Below are 18,353 nucleotides of genomic sequence, written 5' to 3' on the forward strand. Positions count from 1 at the left end.
CAGATAGCCAACTCCATGCTTCACTACTTGCTGACTTTGGCAAGAAACTAATCGCAAGACAGTGAATTAGTGTATTTCCCAAAATGACAAACTATTGCTTTAACTACAACATAGAAGTTACAGGTGAAAAATGGAGAAAAACACTAATTAGTTACAATCCTCCAATATTGAGACAGTAATTCAAAAAGAACCTGTGCTCCTCAGGGCTGCAGCAACAATTGCGTGATTAAGTTAAAAAGAAAAAAAATATTAGACAGTTATGGACTAATGAATTTTCAGTCTAATTTATATTTTTCACCCTGCTAGACCTACATGCAAATGCTTTTTAGATTTACTTTTGATTTGACTACTGAACAACAGAAACATCTCCAACAATCTGGGGCACTTGAATTCTATGAAACATTTACCAGACCGGTGCCTTTCGACCAGTTATCAGAGTTCATCCTTGCAGTCATAGAGCGCAGTGTGTTCTGTACACTCTGTATTGTTTGTTTGGTCTTACACACTTACACACACATCCACACACAAAGACACTTGATAGGATTAGATCAAACCACTCCAGTGCATGGAAACTGGAGGTGGAACAACACCTTTCTTTGGCAGTGTGAAGTGACAGGACGCACAAGGATGGCTCAGCCCTCTGGACAAGGAGCTTTTTATTACATCATCACGTCATGTAATGCATAGATATGGTATGGTAAGCAACACAGCAAAAAATCATAACTGCAATTATGCACATCAGATTAATGTTCATCATTATGCTTTATTCAGGACTGAATGTGCTGCATATTTGTAATTTTTTACAGTTAGTGACCAATCTCAGAGAATGCAACATGATTTCCAACTTCATTAACTTCATTAATTCCTGTGGGACTTGCTCTCCAAAGTGCTGTCCTGCATCTTGGACTTGAAGATGCTTTCAAAATATTGATTCTGCTCCTCTGTGAACATGCTTTTCCAGTCACCAGTTTCACCTGAATAGTAGGAAGGGAACAGGAAGTGAAGTGAAATGGATGATATTTAATTAAAGGCCAAGTAGGTGATTTTATAAACCATATATATTACAGGTAAATCTATATATACACCTGAATTGAATAACTGACCATGATTTTAAATACAGGCCTGTAGACTCTTGTAACTACCAACATTACAGATGTAAGCATACTTGTTAAAGGAAAAATGTTTACATTCTGCAGGATACACTTATTAACTTACTGAGAGTTAGATGATACCAGTCTCATGTCTATATGGTAAATATGAAGCTATAGCCAGCAGCCAGTTAGCTTAGCTTAGCCTAAAGACTGTAAACACCGGGGACAGCTAACCCAGCTCTGTCTAAAGGTAACAAAACCTTTCTCAGATTCATCTTTTTTTGTTTTGTTTTGTTTTTTTTTACATTTGGGTAACATATTGTAAGACATAGGACATAATCAATTAATCATGTTTGATATTTCTGTGTAATAGCACAGAATCTCACCTTTCCTCATGAAGGAGCCTTTGCTATGGTCCATTATCTCACCAGGGACGAGGGTGTAGTTGACCATCTTGTTATCTTTCATGCTGCTAAAGTTGCTGTAATGCACACAGTTGTTGACCTCATTCTCCACCAGGGGGCACTGTATGAAAGAGCTGACCCTCTTTACAGCACCGTGTGGGTCCTGACAGCAGGAAGGTGATAATAATATTAAAATGTATTCAAAAGAGGAACTGATCATGATATCAAATTTGGACTGCAACACTTCAGTGACTGTTGTATGGTAACAGCTTAGTTTGAATAGGTGACTGCAAAGTAAACAACATTTTCATTAACTTCTACTTCATCTTAGAGCCTTTATGATTGGGGAACAAAATAAGTATCTTAGAAAAAACTGTACAGTTTTTTTTTTTTTATGGACAAAGTGTACTAAGAATGATGAATCACTTGTTTTTTACCGATGACATCTCCTCATAGGTGATGTGAAGCAAATTGTCCACACTTGCTGTGTGACTGGTCCAGCCTTTAATATGGTCAAACCAGGAGCCAAAGTGCACTGAAACAAATAAGTGTGGGAAAATACTGTGCATTTGATCAAATTATACTTTTGGCTGCAAATTATAAACAAAAAGAAAAAAAAAACATGTCCATATGTCCTTTGTCCGAATGTCAACTCACGTGTGCCCTCCAGGAATTGGTTTAAAAACTCTTGAAATGTACCAGGCTCAGGGAGAAAGTTGGCAATTTTGTGAAAGTGGTAATAGGACACCACCACATCTTTAGGATTTCTGCTCACATAAATGACCTGAGAGATGACATAGAGCAACATAGTAAGGTTTTTGTAATATACAGTTATAAACTGAGGTTAATACTGATACTGATATTTTTTTTTAAATCAACGTGCATACTAAACTGGACATCTCACAGTTGACAGATACACTGAGTTTTGACCAAATATGTAGTTACTACATTTTGCCTTTGTAATGAGCTTATATATATTTTAAAATATGTACTGTGGACAGATGTTTTCAGTCTGCGGTCTTACTTAGGTTGATGACAGAACAGCAGCTGACTAGACCAAATGGTGCCACTAAACACACCACAAAATGAACAGTCAACTATAGTGAGTCAGTTGATCAGAGGTTTGTGGGGTGTGTATCCCTGCAGGGATGGTGGTAGCTGCAACCCTATAATACACAGATTACCAAACCAGGGCAACAATACAAAGCCAGGATGCTGTAACAACACAGCCAAAGTGCAGATATTACATTTGGTTTTTAGGTCTGTTTTGTAGCAAATTAAAAAATGTCATATTTCTATTGCATCATTTTTTATATAGTAAAACCGATATCAGAAAGCCAGATACTTGTTTTAATTGAGTTTTGACCAAATATGTAGTTACTACATTTTGCCTTTGTAGTGACGTGTGTATCTGTACTTACAACAACTCTGTGGGTCAAACATCTCATAAACATGTAAATCTGACCTTAGCTTTGGAGCCCTGGAGCGCAGGACCCAGTAGCTGATAAGACAGGTGTGTGGTGATGACTCGAGGTCTGATGGATGAGGCCTCCAGTGCCTTAGCAAAATAGTATTGCTCCAGCCAGGGAGCCCTTGCCCAGTTTGGGACAGTTTGGTTAAGGTGTGGATCCCCCCTGCTGGATATGAGAGTCACCATTTGCTGCATCCATGTGGTGCCTGTTGAGAGAAAAGGGAGAAACATCTGTGAGCTGACTGATCATCAAATTCATTCGTTAAAAAGCAAAAGTTCAAAAACATAGACTGTAAAGTTATGAGTCACAATGTAAATGCTGCTCATAATGTTACCGTCTAAGTTCGCCAGTGAGTTGCTTATCATGCTCATGTGGTCAGTTGCATTACGATCAAAAACATTTCATCTACCATGTAGCCTGATCAGTTTTTTGTCTCTAGTTACCTGACTTTGGATAGGAGGCAATGAGGATATCTGTGTCCTGAAATGGAAATTTAAGAGCAGATTGCAAGCTTTCCTGGGTGTGCAGGTGTCCTGAAAAAGAAATACCATGGAACATCTCTATGACATCCAACCTGGCCATATCCAACCTTAATGTAAGTATTTGCTGCTCTCTGTCCCTCTTTTTTTAGCTTCCTCTTGACTTGTCCTCCTTTGGTGTTAACCTTTCTGTAGCTCTGCCTATACCTGTCTGTCTCTCTACTCAGTCTCTGTGCGTCCTTCACTGCGAGAGGAATGAGTAATGCTCACATAAACTAAAAAGAGGAAATGAAAAAGAGGCTCCTCAACTGCTTGTCAGACAGTGGGTGTAGCTTGCAACATTTGCCAAAGATGACATAAATTTGTGAACCAGCACTGAGCACAACAGGAACAGCTAATTTAGCAATGAACATATGCAATGGTCTGCTGTTGAAGGGAAAATTGCAATAGATGTTGGCTGGTGACAATAAATTGCACTCCTACGACAAGCGTCTTTGTTTGTTTGCTCTTAAATTTTGGCCAGTTTTGCACCAAGTAATGAAACAGTTCTGCTGCTTTTGTTAACATGGACCTTTTCATGCACTTAGAGCTTCATTTTATGTTATGAAACATGCAATATAAATAATGTATATTATTATATTATTATATATTATACAACCCGAATATTTGACCTATGTATGTTGTGGCCAGAAAACACAACATGTTAACAATTACCTATCAACTGTGTATGTGTTGTGGTAATTTTCACTAAAGATGATAGACAGAGTAATATCAAATGATCAAGCAACATCAAAAAATACATTCTGCAAAATACATTCTGCAATGTGTTATGTGATTTAACATGATTAAGCTGTGCTATAACATATATCAAATAATTGAATGTTTGCATTAGAATATCATTTGTGATTATGTTTAATGATGAAATTATATCATCAGAAGGTTGTGACAGTAGCTGTAACTGGGTCTGAGAAAATGTAAGACAACATGCACCTGGGGAGATAAGAGTGTGAGAAAGGAGGGGGAATATGACTCTCAGTAGCTCTCACCAGAGACGACCAGTGCTAGGATGCAGGCACTTTAGGTGACTGAGATGTAAAGGCACCCTGGTAATAAGGTTACTAGCAGTTAGCAGACCTCAGAGAACAGGTGCAGGCACCAGTATTCCCACGGGAAAGAGAAGTCGTTATTAAAAAAAAACGGGTGGATCCACTAAAAGATGAGGTTTCAACATTGTACATTCAGTTGAGGTCCGGAGCCAGCTTGGGTTTATTTCTTGTGCTGAGAATAAACTCTATTGCATTGCACTCTGTCTGTCTCCAGTGAGATTTTGAGCTTATTGGGACTTCAACTGTTGTGCATCTGAGTTGGAAGAACACTGTTAGAGTGGAGGCTCAGACTTAGTCTCTGGCCCACAACTGAGCTTCTTCCCACCCACATATTCAATTCAATTCAATTTTATTTGTATAGCGCCAAATCATAATATACATTATCTCAAGGCACTTTACAGGGTAAGGTCAAGACATTACTTTGTTATAGAGAAAAAACCAACATAAAGAGCAAGCGCTTGACGACAGGGGGGAGGAAAAACTCCCTTTTAACAGGAAGAAAAGTCCAACAGAACCGGGCTCAGGGTGGGCGGCCGTCTGCCTCGACCGGTTGGGTTTAGGTGGAGAAAAGGGGGGGGGGGGGGGGGGGGGGACCAGGAACAGCTGTGTAGGTAATGGTGTTATCAATAATAATGACAGATAACAGTGGTTAATAGTAATGATGAGTAGTGGTGGTTCTGGATCCTGCTGCTCCAGAGGCAGAGATACCTGCAGAATGAGGACAGAGGGAGGGAGAGAGAGGAGAAGCACAAACTGCAGGGGAAAGAAAAAAATACAAAGTTAATGGCATAAAGTAGTTGAGAGAGAGAGAGAGAGAGAGAGAAAGACAGAGAGAGAGCCCAGTGCATCATGGGAATCCCCCAGCAGTCTAGCTCTATAGCAGCATAACTAAGGGATGGTTCAGGACATAGCTGAGCCAGCCCTATCTATAAGCTTTATCAAAGAGGACAGTTTTAAGCCTGATCTTAAATCTGATCTCCCACACTGGGAGCTGGTTCCACAGGAGAGGAGCCTGATAGCTGAAGGCTCTGCCCCCCATTCTGCTCTTACAAACTCTGGGAACCACAAGTAGATCTGCATTTAGAGAGCATTTTCCCATTGGGAAAACTATAAGCTCTTTAAGGTACGATGGTGCCTGACCATTAATGGCTTTGTAGGTTTGGATATATGCTGCTAACCTGTTAGTGTTATGCTTATGGCTTATGATGCTGGCCCCAAGTCACAAAAAAAAGAAAGAAAGAAAAAGGCCTGATTTAAATAAAAACATCATGTTGGTGATGCAGGTTGTGAGTGAGTTATATTATACACAGCTTAAACCTCTTTGTAAAAAGTGTATCAAGCTGATTTTAAATCATGATAACTGTGTTTGTGTCACACTACAGAATATTTTTTGCATGTTTATTTATTAGTTGTTGTGTTGTTAATTTTGATTATTTCGCTTTAATTGTGTTGCATGTATATTTATTAATTGCTGTGTTTTGGTTCTGAGATTGTTTTCTTTACTGTTTGGGATTCTGGTTCTGTGTATTTTGTGTTGGAGGTTTGTTTTCTGCCATAGTGTGCACCAGACTTAAGTGCAATAGACTGGACAATTGCTTGATTGAACAATGAGCCAGACAGTTGAACTGGCCAATCAGCAGCTGGGGGCAGATGCTGAGGGAGCCAATGGGTTATTACAAAGTGGACCCACTTGTGGTTGTAATACGGTGAGGATGCCAGACACCAGTGTGGGCCAAGGAGAATGGCAGGGAGTGCTGCTACCATGACCAAGCTGCTGTTTGTTCACAAGAAAACTGCGAGACGCCGGCTGAGAAGGAGCCAACTGTTGTATCTATGGCCAGATTCTTCAGTTACTGGGCAGAGGCTGGATCCTCAGCTCGGACAAGTGAGTATCCGCTGTTCAATTCAATTCAATTCAATTTTATTTGTATAGCGCCAAATCATAATATACATTATCTCAAGGCACTTTACAGGGTAAGGTCAAGACCTTACTTTGTTACAGAAAAAAACCCAACAGTTCCCACAATGAGCAAGCGCTTGGCGACAGAGGGGAGGAAAAACTCCCTTTTAACAGGAAGAAACCTCCAACAGAACCGGGCTCAGGGTGGGCGGCCGTCTGCCTCGACCGGTTGGGTTTAGGAGAAGATAGAAAGAGGGGGAGGGGGAGGAGAGGGGAGAGAAGAGAGAGAGAGAGAGACCAGGAACAGCTGTGTCGGTAATGGTGTTATCAATAATAATGACAGGTAACAGTGGTTAATAGTAAAGATGAGTAGTGGTGGATCTGGGTCCTGCTGCTCCCGGGGCAGAGATACCTGCAGAATGAGGACAGAGAGAGGGAGAGAGAGGAGAAGCACAAACTACGGGAGAGAAAAAATACAAAGTTAATGGCATGAAGTCATCGAGAGAGAGAGGGGGAGAGAGACAGAAATAGAGAGAGAGCGCCCAGTGAATCATGGGAATCCCCCAGCAGTCTAGCTCTATAGCAGCATAACTAAGGGATGGGCCAGGACATACCCGAGCCAGCCCTAACTATAAGCTTTACTAAACAAGACAGTTTTAAGCCTGATCTTAAAGGTAGAGAGGGTGTCTGCCTCCCGAACCCACACTGGGAGCTGGTTCCACGGGAGAGGAGCCTGATAGCTGAAGGCTCTGCCCCCCATTCTACTCTTACAAACTCTGGGAACCACAAGTTGACCTGTATTTAGAGAGTGAAGTATCCTATTGGGAAAATAGGGAACTATAAGCTCTCCAAGGTACGATGGTGCTTGACCATTAATGGCTTTGTAGGTGAGGAGGAGGATTTTAAATTCTATCCTGGATTTTACAGGGAGCCAATGCAGAGAGGCTAACACAGGAGAGATGTCATCTCGTTTCCTAGTTCCTGTCAGTACTCGTGCTGCCGCATTCTGAATCAATTGGAGGCTTTTTACTGAATTTTTGGGACATCCTGACAATAAAGAGTTACAGTAGTTACTGTTCTTGATACAGCAGACGTGACTAGTGGCGGTCTAGCCGGGGGTGCTTGAGCTACAGCAGAAGTTTAGTAGCAGTTGTGTGAACTGTAAAAAGTACTTGGTGGTGTTTTTGTGAGCAAGGCTCAGCAAGATGTGGATCCGGCTGTGGGTTAGCAGCCAGCGTGGGAGGCAGAGACTGTATCATGTCAGTGGTGGGCTGAGCTGACGAACTGCTCAACATTTCCACAAGCACTGGACTGTGCGGTACCCTGACCCAACTCCTTTGTGTGACCTCTGTTTAAGACATTTTTATTTCTTCCAATTTTATTACTTTTATAGGACATTTTATGTTGTAACTGTTTTTAGTATTGAGTTGTGGGAAAAATAGATGGTTGTTCCCCTAATTAATTGTTCAGGTCTCTGTGCTTAGGTCATCACACAATGCTCTCCCTTGTGAACATAATTTAGGAGATTAATCTTAGCCTTGAGTGTTCCTAGGCTCATGAAAACCTAGGTGGCATTGTCGGACAACTATCACAACAGTGATTTGACCCACATCATTTTCTGGCATTGTCGGCAAGATACAAGTTTGGGAGCAGTGTTGGGTACCCAGGGGTCACAGACATCAAAGGGGATAATGATGATGCCAGTTTACCCTGGCGCACCTTGGGTGCCTAAATTTAAGGGTACAGAAGGTGACATTAAGTATGGGGATTGGAAAGACCAAATTCAATAGACTCCTAAATGCCCAGGAAACACCAGAGGCAAGAAAAATATATTAATGGGAGCCTTAGCTGGGGAAGCAAAGCGGGAAGTTTGTGCGTTGGAATGGAAAGAGCGTGATTAGGCCCGCAAAATTTATATGTATTTGGACTCCTTATATGGTGATAAAATCCATGTTGCAGTGTTGAGGTCACAATTTTTGGTTGCATACAGAAGCCAGATGAGTAAGTCAATCCTTCACTTTGCAACTAAGGGAATTGTACTGCAGGTTACGGTGGCACAGCCCTGATGACGCACCCTCAGAAGACAACCTGCAAGTGCAGATTCTGTTGGGGTTGCGAGAGGGACCCTTATCGCAGAAGCTGAGGGCATATGTTTGCCCCAACACAGATGAGGGCTTTACTGCAGTACAGGAAGAACAGGGTGGACATAGAAGAATGGAAGCCACTTGCTTTGCAACAGGTGAGTCCAGACAAAACAAACCACCCAGTGAACCTGACTGGAAAGAGGCCCTAAAAAGGGAAAAAATGAATGATGTAAAAGACCAGATGAAGGGGCTAGCACAGGATGTAATTAATTAAATCAAACCTCTCCTACAACACAAGGGTTCTGCTGACAACCCTTCCCATAATTAGCCAAGGTTTGAACAAAGGCAATCTGGTTATTCCAACAGCAATGATGGTAAATCTATATGTAGGTGGTGTAAGCAGGCTGGACATATTGCCAGATTTTGCCATGGCTCCTTGAGCTCACAGCCAGTGTTAAACTAAGTGGCCCTGCTGCTGATGCCCAAGCAGTTGGGTTGGCCTGTGAGGCAGGTCACCAGGGGGCCACCACAGAATTCATTGGAGAATGTCCAACAATAGAAGTTTGTATGGGGGGAGTGAAAATGACAGGGTCGCTAGATACAGGGTCCCAAGTCACATTAGTGCAACAAAAGGTGATGGATACATACTTCTCACAAGCCGAAAAAGGTGGCGCCCCCTTGGTGTTTACCCTAAAAGCTGCAAATGGCTTTAGCATACCCTATTCGGGCTATTCCATCATGAACTTTGATGTTGAAGGGATTATGATACCAGAAAAAGGAGTTGAGGTGGTGAAAGATGACTGTTCCACCCACCCCTGTAATTGTGGGAATGAATGTCATTGGTGCAAGCTGGGATGCTGTTTTTAAGAAGCCACATTCTTCTCCTCAGCAGTGGAAGTCCTGGCAGGCCTGGAAGGGAGCTTTTGCCTTTTGTCAGAGGACCATTGCTACCACAGCTGAAGATGGGTTCCTAAGCTACATCCGCCCCGCCAGCCGGCGAGGGGTTCATGTACCCCCAAACAGTGCAGTCCTAGTGTGGGGCCAGGCTTGCATGGGACCTGGGGAGCGGACTACTTGGCATTAATGGAGGCCCTGCCAGAAGCAGCAATCTGGGGTATGGCTAGGACCCTTTCTGTGGGTCCCTGTCAGAGTTTGTAACCCTCACCCCTATGCAGTTCCCATAGGACGCTACCAAAAGACCCTGACCCGTCTGACTAAAACGGAGGTGTTCTCAACTCTCAATCTTGCCAGCGGTTACTGGCAGGTGGACATGGATCAAGAAAAGATTGTATTCACCTCCCCTTTGGGACTGTTCAAGTTTGAACGCATGCCTTTTGGGCTTTGTAACACCCCTGCAAGATTTCAGCGGTTGATGCAGCAGTGTTTGAGTGGCTAGATAGCTGACTCTCTCCTAGTATATTTGGATGACATCATAAATTTCTCCTCCCACTTGCAGCATTTGGGCGAGGTCCTCCAGAGACTTTGGCAACATGGACTGAAGCTGAGGCTGGACAAGTGTAAGCTGTTTCAACACCAGGTTAAATTCCTGGGCCACGTGGTTGACAAGAATGGGGTAAGGCCAGACCCCGAGAAAATCTCTGCTGTTCTAAATTGGCCTACTCCCACCACGACACGCCAGGTCAGAGCATTTTTGGGTCTTGCCGGCTATTACAGACGTTCCGTGTCTGAATTTGCTAAACTGGCCCACCCTCTGAATGCCTTGTTGACCGGTGTTCTGGCTGATAAGCAAGCCCCTGTCTTGGCCTATGCGGATTTTTCCTTGCCATTCGTTGTCTAGCCTGACACCAGTAACCAAGGCCTTGGGGCTGTTTTAGCCCAGGTGCCAGCAGAAGCCTGCACCCCACAGAAAGGAATGACACAGAACTACAGCTCCTTTAAGTTGGAACTTTTGGCTTTGAAGTGGACAATCACAGAATAATTCAAAAACTATTTGACAGGAGCAAAGTTTACTCCTGTGTATATGGATAACAGTCCGGTTGCACATGTACAAACAGCATGGCTTGGGGCAGCAGAACAACGCTTGGTCACACAACTGACCTCTTTTGATTTTAAGGTGAAATATCATGCTGGTAAAGAAAATGTTAATGCTGATAGCTCCAACTCCCCAAAGAGACACACAGGATCGTGAGCCACATATGGAGGTGGATTGGAAAAGTGCTCAGAATGATGATGCTGGCATCCAAATTGTTAAGAGGTATGTGGGAGAGGGATCATTGCCTGGTGGGCCAACGATACAGTCTCTGCCTATGAGGGCATGTAAGTTACTGTGGGCTGGCTGGGGGGCTTTCTGCCCACTGATCCTCTACATGCCTCTTTGCACTGGGGGCTGTTGCCTCTGTATTCCCTTGCAGGCTCCCCTTTGGGTCGGGTGTGTGGTTGTCCTTGGGTCCTGGGAGCGGCTGGGGTTCTTGGTGGCCTGGTTTCTGACTGCTTGTGCCTTTGGTCTGGAGGTGCGGTGTTACTGCAGCCCCCACATCAACTACCCACCACATCCAATGACAAACCAGTACACACTTACACATACATACACACATGCACGCATACACACACACGCACACACATACACACACACACACCTACCCCTCCCCTCATACATACACACGTACATACACACATATGGAGTGTCAAATGATTAATGACTATAAAGCAACTATAAATGTGGACATGGTTAGTTATTGTTAATGTTACTGTGGTTATTTTGCTGTTGTTGTAGTTGTTGTTTTTCTGTGTCTCTCCACCCCCTTTTTTCATTTTCCCCATATTCTCTCTGTTTCCCTCTTCCTGTCCACTCTCATTCCTGATGCGGTCCGGTTGTCTTCATAAAGTTAAAATATGTGACAGGAAGAGTATCCCATACTCCCCCTTCGCAGAGTAAATCTGCCCCAACAACACAAAGCATCCAGACCACTCATACTGCTTCCAGGTATCGGGACAGGACACACACACTCAGAAAAACAGTTATCAGAGTTCATCCTTGCAGTCACAGCGCAGTGTGTTCTGTACACTCTGTATTGTTTGTTTGGTCTTACACACTTACACACACATCCACATACAAAGACACTTGATAGGATTAGATCAAACCACTCCAGTGCATGGAAACTGGAGGCGGAACAACACCTTTCTTTGGCAGTGTGAAGTGACAGGACGCACAAGGATGGCTCAGCCCTCTGGACGAGGAGCTTTATAATAAAACCACTGACCTGTCCTTCCCCCTCTACTCATTGTTGTGCTGCTTACATAACCATCATTTCTTTGCTTGTATTGCATATTAGCAACCTTAAGTGCCACAAGTGATTTTGTTCATGGGCAACCTTAAGAGGATTCAGCTGATCTGAGATTTATTCTACATTCATTATATTGAATACATCATTACAAAGGTCATGTAATGCATAGACATGTTAAGGTAAGCAACACAGCAAAAAAACATAAGAAGCATAGAGGGGTACTGACCACTGCATGTCTCAAAGTGTCACCTTAACTGCAATTATACACATCAGATTAATGTTTAACATAATGTTTTATACAGGACTGAATGTGCTGCAATTTATTTTTTTACAGTTAGTGACCAATCTCAGAGGATGCAACATGATTTCCAACTTCATTAACTTCATTAATTCCTGTGGGACTTGCTCTCCAAAGTGCTGTCCTGCATCTTGGACTTGAAGATGCTTTCAAAATATTGATTCTGCTCCTCTGTGAACATGCTTTTCCAGTCACCAGTTTCACCTGAATAGTAGGAAGGGAACAGGAAGTGAAGTGAAATGGATGATATTTAATTAAAGGCCAAGTAGGTGATTTTATAAACCATATAAATTACAGGTAAATCTATATATACACCTGAATTGAATAACTGACCATGATTTTAAATACAGGCCTGTAGACTCTTATGTCTACCAACATTACAGATGTAAGCATACTTGTTAAAGGAAAAATGTTTACATTCTGCAAGATACACTTATTAACTAACTTACTGAGAGTTAGATGAAACCAGTCTCATGTCTATATGGTAAATATGAAGCTATAGCCAGCAGCCAGTTAGCTTAGCTTAGCCTAAAGACTGTAAACACTGGGGACAGCTAACCCAGCTCTGTCTAAAGGTAACAAAACCTTTCTCAGATTCATCTTTTTTGTTTTGTTTTTTACATTTGGGTAACATATTATAAGACATAGGGCATAATTAATTAATCATGTTTGATATTTCTGTGTAATAGCACAGAATCTCACCTTTCCTCATGAAGGAGCCTTTGCTATGGTCCATTATCTCACCAGGGACGAGGGTGTAGTTGACCATCTTGTTATCTTTCATGCTGCTAAAGCTGCTGTATTGCACACAGTTGTTGACCTCATCCTCCACCAGGGGGCACTGTATGAAAGAGCTGACCCTCTTTACAGCACCGTGTGGGTCCTGACAGCAGGAAGAAGGTGATAATAATATTAAAATGTATTCAAAAGAGGAACTGATCATGATATCAAATTTGGACTGCAACACTTCAGTGACTGTTGTATGGTAACAGCTTAGTTTGAATAGGTGACTGCAAAGTAAACAACATTTTCATTAACTTCTACTTCATCTTAGAGCCTTTATGATTGGGGAACAAAATAAGTATCTTAGAAAAAACTGTTTAGTTTTTTTTTTATGGACATAAAGTGTACTAAGAATGTACTAAGAATGACACACCGATGACATCTCCTCATAGGTGATGTGAAGCAAATTGTCCACACTTGCTGTGGTCCAGCCTTTAATATGGTCAAACCAGGAGCCAAAGTGCACTGAAACAAATAAGTGTGGGAAAATACTGTGCATTTGATCAAATTATACTTTCATTTTCATTTTCATCTTTCATTTTCTCTCTTTCCCTCTTTCAGCTAACTATTTTGGTTAGCTGTATTATTTTTGGTTCACTCTAACTTCTCTCAAGAACCTTGTTCCCAGCCACAGAGGGCAGCTCTTCTTGAGCAACAGGTTCAGATAGAACCACAGTACACGACAAACAGACACAGTTAGCAAATTGACATAGTGGAACATTTAGCAATTAATGAGCCAGACTTTTCCCTCAAGTTGTTTGAAGCTGTAGTGTCCTAAGTTCCATATGTTATGTGACTTCCTGGGTCTGGTACATTAAGTTAGGGGCCCTAGGTCAAAAGGACATGGGAGATGAGTGCTTCTTTGTCTTAGGAAATGAGGTCCATTTAGATATGGACCATATATCTTGTCTCAGCTTCATGACAACAACCTATATAAGCGGGTAGTTCTGGACTGCTTCGTAATAAACCCCTTTATATACAAGTAAGACGGTGTCAGCGGAGTTTTCTTCATCATCATCATCACATCATCGCTATTAATAAACAACAAAGCCAAAAACTGAATATTGAACCTATGTATGTTGTGGCCAGAAAACACAACATGTTAGCAATTACCTATCAACTGTGTATGTGTTGTGGTAATTTTCACTCAAGATGATAGAGTAATATCAAACAATCAAGCAACATACTTTTGGCTGCAAATTGTAAACAAAAGAAAAAAACATGTCCATATGTCTTTTGTCCTTATGTCAACTCACGTGTGCCCTCCAGGAATCGGTTTAAAAACTCTTGAAATGTACCAGGCTCACGGAGAAAGTTGGCAATTTTGTGAAAGTGGTAATAGGACACCACCACGTCTTTAGGATTTCTGCTCACATAAATGACCTGAGAGATGACATAGAGCAACATAGTAAGGTTTTTGTAATATACAGTTATAAACTGAGGTTAATACTGATATTGATATAAAAAAAAAAAAAAATCAAGGTACGTACTAAACTGGACATCTCACAGTTGACAGATACACCAGGTATCTTCAATAAGCTAAGATATATTTTAAAATATAGCCTCGCTGTACTGTGGACAGATGTTTTCAGTCTGCGGTCTTACTTAGGTTGATGACAGAACAGCAGCTGACTAGACCAAATGGTGCCACTAAACACACCACAAAATGAACAGTCAACTATAGTGAGTCAGTTGATCAGAGGTTTGTGGGGTGTGTATCCCTGCAGGGATGGTGGTAGCTGCAACCCTATAATACACAGATTACCAAACCAGGGCAACAATACAAAGCCAGGATGCTGTAACAACATAGCCAAAGTGCAGATATTACATTTGGTTTTTAGGTCTGTTTTGTAGCAAATCTAAAAACGTCATATTTCTATTGCATCATTTTTTATATAGTAAAACCGATGTCAGAAAGCCAGATACTTGTTTTAACTAAGTTTTGACCAAATATGTAGTTACTACATTTTGCCTGTGTAGTGACGTGCGTATCTGTACTTACAACAACTCTGTGGGTCAAACATCTCATAAACATGTAAATCTGACCTTAGCTTTGGAGCCCTGGAGCGCAGGACCCAGTAGCTGATAAGACAGGTGTGTGGTGATGACTCGAGGTCTGATGGATGAGGCCTCCAGTGCCTTAGCAAAATAGTATTGCTCCAGCCAGGGAGCCCTTGCCCAGTTTGGGACAGTTTGGTTAAGGTGTGGATCCCCCCTGCTGGATATGAGAGTCACCATTTGCTGCATCCATGTGGTGCCTGTTGAGAGAAAAGGGAGAAACATCTGTGAGCTGACTGATCATCAAATTCATTCGTTAAAAAGCAAAAGTTCAAAAACATAGACTGTAAAGTTATGAGTCACAATGTAAATGCTGCTCATAATGTTACCGTCTAAGTTCGCCAGTGAGTTGCTTATCATGCTCATGTGGTCAGTTGCATTACGATCAAAAACATTTCATCTACCATGTAGCCTGATCAGTTTTTTGTCTCTAGTTACCTGACTTTGGATAGGAGGCAATGAGGATATCTGTGTCCTGAAATGGAAATTTAAGAGCAGATTGCAAGCTTTCCTGGGTGTGCAGGTGTCCTGAAAAAGAAATACCATGGAACATCTCTATGACATCCAACCTGGCCATATCCAACCTTAATGTAAGTATTTGCTGCTCTCTGTCCCTCTTTTTTTAGCTTCCTCTTGACTTGTCCTCCTTTGGTGTTAACCTTTCTGTAGCTCTGCCTATACCTGTCTGTCTCTCTACTCAGTCTCTGTGCGTCCTTCACTGCGAGAGGAATGAGTGATGCTCACATAAACTACCATTAACATTAACAGGAACAGCCAGTTTAGCAATGAACATATGCAATGGTCTGCTGTTGAAGGGAAAATTGCAATAGATGTTGGCTGGTGACAATACACAAAGACTAAATTGCACTCCTATGACAGGCATCTTTGTTTACTGCTCTTAAATTTGGGCCAGTTTTGCATCAAGTAATGAAACAGTTCTGCAGCTTTACAACTTCGTTATGCCTGCTTTGGTTAACATGGACCTTTTCATGCACTTAGAGCTTCATTTTATGTTATGAAACATGCCATATAAATAAAGTTTATTATTATACACCCAAATCTCCTCAGACTTTCCTGGTTTGTATCAGTGTGAGGGAGTCAACTGCTCTGAGGTCTTCACCCTGTCTGTTAAGGCAAACTCAACTTATTTGGGTCACTTTTATCGGCTATGTTGGTCTTTCTGTAACCCGGGATTCATTGAAGCGTACAGTTTAGGTGAAGGCACAGTACACTGACTGATTCATTCAGCCAGTAGGTGTTTACATCAACATCTAAACTGCTTCCATGATTTTCTTTGTAGTCCTTTGATACTTTTAGAATTGTTTTTTATGTTTGACTCATTTTGTCTTTTTTTTCTGAAACTTTAATAATGCTGTTTAACTAACAAACTAAACAGGACTTGCACTGTTCAATAAAGGTTAAAGCTGCAGTAATCAGTGTCTTTCATTTTCTCTCTTTCCCTCTTTCAGCTAACTATTTTGGTTAGCTGTGTTATTTTTGGTTCACTCTAACTGCTCTTCTTGAGCAACAGGTTCAGATAAAAGCACAGTACACAACAAACAGAAGAAAGACACAGTTAGCAAATTGACATAGTGGAACATTTAGCAATTAATGAGCCAGACTTTTCCCTCAAGTTGTTTGAAGCCAAAAATTGAATATTGGACTGTTATGTCCAAGTGGTCCAGGGGAGTGGGGAGTAACAATGTTAAATAAATTGGGAAGAAGGAATAACTAGGAAACAAATGCAATTTATTATAAATTAAATAAGTTAACCAGCAACACAAAACGAGCTCCGGATAACGGGTGGAGCCGGTAGAACCTGGAAAAGAAAGAAAGAGCAACAAACAGGAAAGCTGCAGTAATCAGTGTCTTTAATTTTCTCTCTTTCCCTCTTTCAGCTAACTATTTTGGTTAGCTGTATTATTTTTGGTTCACTCTAACTTCTCTCAAGAACCTTGTTCCCAGCCACAGAGGGCAGCTCTTCTTGAGCAACAGGTTCAGATAAAAGCACAGTACACAACAAACAGAAGAAAGACACAGTTAGCAAATTGACATAGTGGAACATTTAGCAGTTAATGAGTCAGACTTTTCCCTCAAGTTGTTTGAAGCCAAATATTGAATATTGGACTGTTATGTCCCCAAGTGGTCCAGGGGAGTGGGGAGTAACAATGTTAAATAAACTGGGGAGAAGGAATAACTAGGAAACAAATGTAAGGTTACAAATAAGGCAATTTATTATAAATTAAATAAGTTAACCGGCAACACAAAACGAGCTCCGGATAACGGGTGGAGCCGGTAGAACCTGGAAAAGAAAGAAAGAGCAACAAACAGGAAACGATAAGTTAGAACAGAGAACACCCTCCCAGCCACAGGGAGTAACACGCAGACACTATCAGGTGTACACACAAAAACTGGCCCACTGGCCGATAACAATGATCACAGAGCTGTCACCACTCACTAGCTCACACACACTCACACTCACTCACTCACTCACTCACACACACACACACACACACACACACACACTGTCATCTGACCCACCGGCCCTGACTAGGCCTCCTCAATGCTCCTTATACTCCAACTATTGATTGCCAAATAATTGCTGGTTCACCTGCTGGAAAAAGGGGAGGGGCCAAGGACACAACACACATACACAAACACTACTCTGGCACGTAACATGGAGCTATGTACTGTATGTTGTGGCCAGAAAACACAACATGTTAACAATTACCTATCAACTGTGTATGTGTGGGTGGTGGTAATTTTCACTAAAGATGATAGACAGAGTAACATTAAATGATCAAGCAACATCAAAATACATTCTGCAATGTGTTATGTGATTTAACATGATTAAGCTGTGCTATAACATATATCAAATAATTGAATGTTTGCATTAGAATATCATTTGTGATTATGTTTAATGATGAAATTATATCATCAGAAGGTTGTGACAGTAGCTGTAACTGGGTCTGAGAAAATGTAAGACGTCATGCACCTGGGGAGATAAGAGTGTGAGAAAGGAGGGGGAATATGGCTCTCAGTAGCTCTCACCAGAGGTGACTGAGACGTAAAGGCACCCTGGTAATAAGGTTACTTGCAGTTAGTAGGCCTCAGAGGACAGGTGCAGGCACCAGTATTCCCACGGGAAAAAGAAGTCGTTATTAAAAAAAAACGGTGGATCCACCACCCGAGGGAATGGTATAAAAGATGAGGTTTCAACATTGTATATTCAGTTGAGGTCTTCAACTGTTGTGCATCTGAGTTGTACAAACACTGTTAGAGTGGAGGCTCAGACTTGAGCCCACAACTGAGCTTCTTCCCACCAACATATGCTGCTAACATGTCAGTGTTATGTTTATGGCTTATGATGCTGGCCCCAAGTCACAAAAAGAAAAGACAGAAAAAAGCCTCATTTAAATTAAAATACACATAC

General features: G+C 41.7%; 2 protein-coding genes and 1 long non-coding RNA gene across 10 annotated transcripts; 1 reads left to right on the top strand and 2 right to left on the bottom strand.

Moving 5' to 3' along the window:
• Positions 1 to 626: 626 nt before the first annotated feature.
• Positions 627 to 3,691, bottom strand: LOC139628325 (sulfotransferase 2B1-like). 3 transcript variants are annotated; one of them, XM_071489919.1, is made up of 6 exons: positions 3,557 to 3,691; positions 2,961 to 3,172; positions 2,153 to 2,279; positions 1,933 to 2,030; positions 1,478 to 1,658; positions 627 to 974 (listed from the first exon to the last, which is right to left on the bottom strand). In XM_071489919.1, exons 2-6 carry the CDS (start codon positions 3,159 to 3,161, stop codon positions 859 to 861), a joined length of 723 nt encoding a protein of 240 aa, XP_071346020.1. In that variant the 5' UTR covers positions 3,162 to 3,172; positions 3,557 to 3,691; the 3' UTR covers positions 627 to 858. The 3 variants fall into 3 exon arrangements, with proteins under 3 accessions (XP_071346020.1, XP_071346018.1, XP_071346019.1); XM_071489917.1 differs by lacking the exon at positions 3,557 to 3,691 and adding an exon at positions 3,411 to 3,549; XM_071489918.1 differs by lacking the exon at positions 3,557 to 3,691 and adding an exon at positions 3,302 to 3,442.
• A 1,458-nt stretch (positions 3,692 to 5,149) lies between these two features.
• LOC139628037 (uncharacterized) lies at positions 5,150 to 12,216 on the top strand. Of its 4 annotated transcripts, none has more exons than XR_011692664.1 (3): positions 5,150 to 6,437; positions 8,483 to 8,691; positions 9,426 to 11,512. It is a non-coding gene; the product is annotated as an uncharacterized lncRNA (long non-coding RNA). The 4 variants fall into 4 exon arrangements; XR_011692663.1 differs by having other exon boundaries at positions 8,498 to 8,691; XR_011692665.1 differs by lacking the exon at positions 5,150 to 6,437 and adding an exon at positions 12,116 to 12,216 and having other exon boundaries at positions 7,340 to 8,691; positions 9,426 to 11,480.
• LOC139628035 (sulfotransferase 2B1-like) lies at positions 12,062 to 15,874 on the bottom strand. Of its 3 annotated transcripts, none has more exons than XM_071489354.1 (6): positions 15,505 to 15,874; positions 14,909 to 15,120; positions 14,119 to 14,245; positions 13,236 to 13,327; positions 12,782 to 12,962; positions 12,062 to 12,283 (listed from the first exon to the last, which is right to left on the bottom strand). In XM_071489354.1, exons 2-6 carry the CDS (start codon positions 15,107 to 15,109, stop codon positions 12,168 to 12,170), a joined length of 717 nt encoding a protein of 238 aa, XP_071345455.1. In that variant the 5' UTR covers positions 15,110 to 15,120; positions 15,505 to 15,874; the 3' UTR covers positions 12,062 to 12,167. The 3 variants fall into 3 exon arrangements, with proteins under 3 accessions (XP_071345455.1, XP_071345453.1, XP_071345454.1); XM_071489352.1 differs by having other exon boundaries at positions 15,359 to 15,870; XM_071489353.1 differs by lacking the exon at positions 15,505 to 15,874 and adding an exon at positions 15,250 to 15,390.
• Positions 15,875 to 18,353: the final 2,479 nt, after the last annotated feature.

Source organism: Trachinotus anak, unplaced genomic scaffold, assembly GCF_046630095.1.
Source record: "Trachinotus anak isolate AG129_WGS33_773 ecotype Australia unplaced genomic scaffold, CSIRO_AGI_Tana_v1 ptg000011l, whole genome shotgun sequence".
Taxonomy (NCBI): domain Eukaryota; kingdom Metazoa; phylum Chordata; class Actinopteri; order Carangiformes; family Carangidae; genus Trachinotus; species Trachinotus anak.